At 43.1% G+C, this 7705-nt stretch overlaps 1 protein-coding gene across 2 annotated transcripts in view; it reads right to left on the bottom strand.

The window, feature by feature from the left end:
- Positions 1-750: 750 nt before the first annotated feature.
- dlc1 (DLC1 Rho GTPase activating protein) overlaps positions 751-7705 on the bottom strand; it is a 91992-nt gene continuing 85037 nt past the window's right edge. For both annotated transcript variants that reach the window (XM_079998847.1, XM_079998848.1), the window contains 6 exons: positions 6779-6995; positions 5806-5920; positions 4267-4473; positions 2180-2397; positions 1882-2055; positions 751-1015 (listed from right to left, as the gene is read on the bottom strand). In XM_079998847.1, the coding sequence (XP_079854973.1) occupies positions 916-1015; positions 1882-2055; positions 2180-2397; positions 4267-4473; positions 5806-5920; positions 6779-6995 (1031 nt within the window). In that variant the 3' untranslated portion in view covers positions 751-915. The remainder of the gene's footprint in view (positions 1016-1881; positions 2056-2179; positions 2398-4266; positions 4474-5805; positions 5921-6778; positions 6996-7705) is intronic.

Here is a 7705-nt window from a genome sequence, read left to right as displayed (position 1 = left end):
ATTTTTTTATGTTTTCTTACACTTTTATGAATGGAATATGCATTTTCTGCTGTGAAGCCCATCTGTGATACAACCAATAGTTTTTTCTGTAGCTCAGTAACAAAAAGTGATGAAAGGTGAATTTTGGGTAGAAAGGTCTTTACGGGGGGGGCGGACTGGAGTCCTTTGTTTTCCTGCTGTTACATCACGTCCTACTGGTGGAACCAGCCACCAACACAGAGTATACTATACTGCTGCCATTCCATAACACACATTCTCAGCACTTCCAAACCCACAAAATCATCAATCAATCAATTGATGATATTGAACAGTCCCAACAAATGATTCCTGCTATGATCTATGCTTTTCCTTTATAGAATAAGGGGGGGTTATGTAACACAAGACGAGACCAGACGAGACACACAGGACGTTATTTCAGAATAAAGTACTGCGACTGGAAACCAAACCAGTGCAATGAATATATAATACATATATTTATATTCATATATATATATATATATATATATATATATATATGCTATTTATCGTGAACACACTCTCACACACACATATTCCCAAATGAAATCCCCTTGCTTCTCAGAAGCAAATAGCAACCTTTGGATATGGTTTAAACCCGCACGTCTCGTTTCAGTGATGTCATATCCTTTGGCCCAGATACATACTGAATATATATATATATATATATATATATATATATATATATATATATATATATATATATATATATATATATATATATATATACACACATTCTATGTATATATGTGTTTCCCACAATACGTAATTTATGACAAAACCGGTACAAACAAGTCCCTCAAGACCAAAGTCCAGTCCTTGATTGAGTTCTCCATCAGTCCAGAGCTTAAATTGGTCTCTACGACTCATTTTCATTTTTTTTATTTGGCACCCGTCCTCCTACTTGTCCATGGGCACAGTGAAGGAGTCCCGTATCCGCACCACCTCGGAGGCGCACAAGTGTCCGTACAGCTTGTTGTACCACTCCGGAAAACGACCCCTGGAGGAGAGAGAGAGAGAGAGAGAGAGAGAGAGAGAGAGAGAGAGAGAGAGAGAGAGAGAGAGAGAGAGAGAGAGAGAGAGAGAGAGAGAGAGAGAGAGAGAGAGAGAGAGAGAGAGAGAGAGAGAGAGAGAGAGAGAGAGAGAGAGCGAGAGAGAGAGGGGGAAAGTTGAGCAATTTAGTTATTTCCCATCCATTACTTTCCAGTAAATCCAGAGTAAATCTCTGAGAAACAAAGACATAATCCTTGTTCATTAATATTATAATCACTCATTTTAGTGTTATTATTACTTTATTCATAATTATTTCATAACAAAACATATCTTCATTTAAATTTATTCTATTATTTATTGTTTGTGTTATTTTTAATGTTATATTACATGTTTTTATTTTTCCTTTTTTTAGACGGTACAGATGTTATTTTTATAATGTTGTTGCTGTAACACCTGAAACAACTTATCTTATCTTAGACGTATCTTATCTTAACTTATATTATCTTGTCTTTGACGCATCTTGTATTATATTTAATGTATCTTTTCTTATCTTATCTTGTCTTATATTATCTTATATTATCTTATCTTATCTTGTCTTGTCTTATATTATCTTATATTATCTTATCTTATCTTGTCTTAAATTATCTTGTCTTATCTTATCGTATGTTGTCTTATCTTGTCTTATCTTGTCTTATCTTATCGTATGTTGTCTTATCTTGTCTTATCTTGTCTTATCTTGTCTTATATTATCTTGTCTTTGATGTATCTTATCTTGTCTTTAATGTATCTTATCTTATCTTATCTTGTCTCATCTTTTCTTTTATTATCTTGTCTTTGACATATCTTATCTTGTCTTATCTTGTCTTATCTCACCTGCAGTCAGCGCGTGAGATGTGCGTGAGGCGGGACTTGTTGGCTCCACATGGTTCGATGAAGTAGCGCGACGTGAGGACGTTGACGCGCACGCCAAGCACTGGCGCCCCCTGGTGGTCGACAGAGGTACTGACCAGAGCACATGCCCCCTTCGGGAGGTCCGTCACCCATGTCCTGAAACACAGAGCGGGAGTACAGATTTTATTTATTTATTTATTTTAAATAAAAAATGTAAGGTAAAAAAAACCGACTCGGCCAGCCTAATTTCCTTCATAGTCAGACTCTCGTTGGTCCTTACCTGAGCACCAGGTGGTCCCTGGTAGGGTGGGGGGCCATGCTGGTCCTGACGTACTGGTAGACCTCGGTCCGGGCGTCCAGGGCCTCCACCACCCGACTCTCCAGCAGGTCCTCGTCCCAGCGACCCTGCTCCCGCAGCACCCGCCTCAGGACCTCCTCGGGCGAGGCGGGCACCTCCACGGACGCCTTCCACAGCCTCAGCGGGGAGCCATCGTGGACCTGGGGACATGGAGGGGGGAATATGAGACGTTAGTAGAAGAAATTTACCTTTATTTTACTGTCTGACTGAGTCCCATCTCGCCTTCCGATGTGATTTAGATACAAAAGATTTACGTTGCAATTATGTATAAAATGTCATGAAATTAAGTATACCTTCTGACGTGGACTACGATCATTATTATTGTTATTTAAATTTTCAAAAAAATTTTTTTTATTTAAATACATTTAAGTATTTATTTACAAAATACAATTAGAGATAAAGAATTAGAATTAGAATTAGAATTAGCATTGAAATAAAAGTCTATTTGAATATTTCAATTCCTACTTTTATAACCACAATTTTAAAATAATCGAAAGTAAAAAATAAAGCAAATATATTAAATAAAATGTTAATAACTAAACATATCAGAGGATTAATCAGTTATTATTATTATTATTATTATTATTATTATTATTATTATTATTATTATTATTATCATCATTATTATTATGTTATTTACTATCCATTGACCAACAACTATTATACCATTTCCCTAGTATTGTGAGCTTCTGCAAAACGTGTTAACGGTATTTTTTACGGGTCCTGTATCTTCCAAACCTCCCACTCCCACTCTGTCTGTCTGTGAAAAGCACAGCCCACGGTGGGCCTGATGAGCATGGACCCCAGTGGGAAGGACCCTGTAGGGGCCCTGACCATTCTAACACAGGAAACGGCTTTGGTTGGGAAGGATCGCATGTTTGGAACAGAGAGAGAGAGGGAGGGAGGGACAGCGAGAAAGATAGGGAGGATAGTAGTTTCTTTGACAGGCTTATGTCATTATGGGATGTAGGCCAGGGATGGGGGGCCGTAGGGGTGGGGGTGGGGGGCAGAGGATGGGAAACAGCTCAGTTCACACGGACGTGTTTCTATACAGGAAACGCTGCTTTTCCATGACACATCCAGGGAACGGAGAGAGAGAGAGAACAGAGGGAGAGAGAGAGAACAGAGAGGGAGAGAGAGAGGGAATGGAGGGCGAGAGAAGGAACAGAGAGAGAGAGAGAGAGAGAGAGAGGGAATGGAGAGAGAGAGAGGGAATGGAGAGAGAGAGGGAACGGAGAGCGAGAGAGGGAACAGAGAGCGAGAGAGAGAGAGAGAGAGAGAGAGAGAGAGAGGGGGGACGGGGAGTGAGAGAGGAAATGGAGAGCGAGAAAGGGAATGGAGAGAGGGGAAAAGGACGAATGGAGGAGAGGGGAAAAAAGAGGAAGGCGCGGTGCCTTTGTCGTCTGTTGGTTAACCCACTGTTTGGTTATTAATCAACGTGAGACGAGAGGGAGCGCTGATATACAGGGATAACAGCCCGACCTTGGCTGGGTTATCGCTTCCATAACCACGCCTCTAATACCAGGCTGGAGTAAAAGAGTTGGATGAGAGAAAAAGTCGTGTTTTTTTTGTTTTTTTTTATGGATTATTTAACTCCCCGTCACAGAAATAATTCCCTCAGGATTCTGGCAAAAAAAATATAGTGTTTTTATACGGATTGCAGGCTACAGTAGCAAGGTAATTTAATACGCACAGTGAAACAAGCCATTTGTATTTTCCTGTATAGCACTCACGGAGTAGCTTAAAATTTAAATGAAAAAATAAAAAAGAAGAATAAAAATATATAAAATACATAAAAATATATACAAGTATATATTATATAGTACTCATGGAAAAACAATAACATATAAAATAAAAAAAAACAAATAATAAAAAAAACCCCACATATCTCAAATACATTGCATAGCACTCCGCACCCCCCAAAAAAACAACCCTTAAGACTTAAATATATCATCCAGCAGTCATGGAATATCCCAAAAATGAATGAATGACAGGACTGGCCGTCTCACCTTCTTGTAGGCCAGCTCCGCCGGCTCCGGGGTGGAGAAGCTGTCGTAGCCCCTGAACTTGTCCTTGGCGTCCTTGAGCAGGGCATCCAGGCCGTCCTGGAGGAAGACCCTGTAGGACTCCTCTCCTCCGCCCAGATCCTCCAGCTTCCTCGGCAGCAGGGCCTGCTCCATGTAGGAGTTCCTGCAGCGGCTCATCTCCTCCGGGATCTAAGTGCGGGTAGAGGGTTAATTAAGGTGGGGTTCAAAGGAAATACTTGATTCTGATTGGTCGGTAGCCGCGAGCGTTCATTATATAGAAACGACTGACCGCCGATGTTTTAATATGACCAATTCAACACTAATAACAGTGAGTAGGTAGCAGAAGATTGTGTCTCAATGCGTTATTTCATTTAGTACTGTAAGTAGCTGTGTATTAAGCAGGATAACGTGCAGACAGCCGGTCATCATCACAAAAAAAACACCCAAGACCCGATCACCCTGTCAGGGGATTATTTTAGCAATAACATCTGACTGTACATTATCCCTTACATAGACCATATCGCCACCAGAGAAATGAGTGGGTTCCTTTCCCCGATTAGATTCATCATCTACTGATCGACGGGAATCTAGAATGAGTTTCGGACCGATGTTCGAGGACGGTCTGAAAATGGAAACACATGCATCCCATTTGTAATCTTTCACCGTGACTCATCATCTCCTTCTCTGTCTCTCTCAAATTGGAGCGCTACATCCATGCACGCTCACATGCTGAGTAGGAAATTTGATAAAAGAGAAAACAATTAAGACGAGGTAATTCAATTTGCTTGTTGTGGATCAGGAAACACTGCGGGAAAAATTCAATGATGGCCCGGTGCCCTTTTGCCCTTTATAATTGACATTCTGCTCATGGACAAATGGTTGAAATGGCTATCTATCTACCCATCCACCCATCCACCCATCCACCCATCCACATATCCATCCACCCACCCATCCATCCATCCATTCATCCATCCATCCATCCATCCATCCATCCATCCATCCATCCATCCATCCATCCATCTATCTATCCATCTAATGTATATCCATCTATATCCATCCATCTATATATCCATACATATACATTCGTCCAACTATATCCATCCATCCATCCGTCCATCCATATGCATCAATCCATATCCATCCAACTATATCCATCCATCTATATCCATCCACCCATCCATCTACATCCATCCATCTAAATCCATCATCCATCCATCCATCTATATCCACCCATGCATCCATCCATCCATCCATCCATCTATCCATCAGTCCATCCATCTATCCATCTATATCAATCCATCCATCCATCTATCCCCATCCATCCATCTTTGTCCATCCATCCACCCATCCATCTATATCCATCCATCCATCCATCCATCCATCTATCTCAAGTCCTCAAGAAACTTTGTCATATTAACACTCATTCAGCGCTGACTTGTGGACACCGGGCACACACACACACACACACACACACACACACACACAGACACACACATATACACACACACAAGCACTACTGACCCGGAAGAGCTTCCTGCACTCCTGGATCATGTGGGCCAGGCCGTGTGTGGCTGCCAGGTTCTCATTCAGGTCCCGCTGATCCGGCTTCCCCAGGGTCTGCTTCCTGTTCATCACCCTGACACCAGGGGAGCAGAGGGAAAATTAGTACGAAAGAAAGAAAGAAGGAAAGAAAGAAAGAAAGAGAGAGAGAGAGAAAGAAAGAGAGAAACCAAGGAAATAAACGTCCAACTATTCTCCATCCCATGACTCTAATCAGATGGAGACGGTTTTGCTATGTGCATTTTAACCAGGTGGAGGGTTTTATGTAACTTCTTCATTTCCTCTGTCTCTCCACATTCCTTCTCTCAAGTGTCGCTCCATTCCTCTTTTTCTCCTCTCGTCCCTCCATCCCTTCTTTCCTCCACCTTCAGTATCCTGTTCCTTTGTTTTCTCTAGTTTGACCCTTTCCTGTTTTGAAAACATTCAGCATATTCCCAGTTATGTAAGTCCCGCTTTGTATAGGTTGATGCAAGACTCGCAAACGATTAGTTTGTAGCGAACGAGTCGCTGAAAAGAGTCTCTGGCAAAAGAGTCGCTCGTTTCATCCACGAATCGGTGACTGCAGCCAGACACACAGGCATCCACCGAGTCTGAATCGGGATTCACTGACTCACCGCGCGCTCCCCCAACTGAATCAAACGAACGGAGAGTCCGAAAATCTAACAAATCTTTTTACCAAGCTGCTTGTCATGAATCGAATCTCAAAAAAAGAGCCAAACTTTTCATCACTAAAAATTAATTATTTTGACCAAATCAAATCTGATTCCAGTTAGAATTCCATTCGTGACTCGGGGCATAACCGACTGTTCCGACTCCCATTCATCGCTCGCCGTAAGCCCTCGGAAAAGAGCCGCAAAGTCGAACACAGAGGCGCTCGGCATGAACCGAGTCGCCAAAGAGAGCCAAACCTTTCACTGCTCTCACACCGACTCACCGGGGCGAGGAGCTCTCCTTGCGGCGCAGGGTGTTCAGGTGGAAGAGGGAGGGCGCCAGGCAGACGGCCAGGTTGGTGGGCGTCATCTGGTTCTCGGCCACGCTGGCCGTCACGTCGCTCAGCAGGCACAGCAGCGTCCGCAGCGCCTCGCGGTTCTCGTCGGGAAGCAGCAGCACTGCGGAGCGCACCGCCTGCAAGCGCAGCTCCTTCGGCATGTCTGGGGGAGGAAGAGGAGCGAGAGGTGGGGGCTCAGTTGGGCTGGGCTAACGGTGAGCTTGGTTGCGCCATGAATTGGCATTAAAGGCGGGAACACAACATTTTGGGTTAGACAGCGGTTCATTTTCCTCGACCAAACCGATGCCGCCGACCACCTCGAGACTGCGCTGTCGTAAAGCAACAGAATCACAGCATCACAGAAAAGTCATTTTCCAACCTAAACTTGTTATATATATTTGCCTCATTGTCATCATCAATAATGGCGGTTTCCTATGAGGAAGCGTGAAAGCGAGACCGTGGCAGCCTGCGCCGATGCAGCCGTGCATCCTGCAAGTGTATCCTGCACTCGTCTTGTTTGTTTCCCCTGAAACGCTTTCATAATCGCTTCATTCCGCATCTCTACGGCCTGGAAACACTACTCACATGTGTGTTCCCTTCCTTTCAGTTTACTTCATACCATTATCTTGGGGGCGGTGTGTTTTGGGATTGTGTGCGGTAAAAGGCATAGACGGATGATGATGAGCGTGGTGTGTTTATGCATAAACAAGGATTTTACTGTGTGTGTGTGTGTGTGTGTGTGTGTGTGTGTGTGTTCCTTCCACCAACCACGGTGCCGTGAGATCTCGCCATCTGCGCCTCGAAACATTTTTCAAATTCCAGTTAAAACACATAAATTACGGTAACTACCAAATGCGTTGCAAGATCAAAGTT

This window comes from Zeus faber (genome assembly GCF_960531495.2).
Source record: "Zeus faber genome assembly, chromosome: 4".
Taxonomy (NCBI): Eukaryota; Metazoa; Chordata; class Actinopteri; order Zeiformes; family Zeidae; genus Zeus; species Zeus faber.
This window is presented reverse-complemented; position numbering and strand designations above follow the sequence as displayed.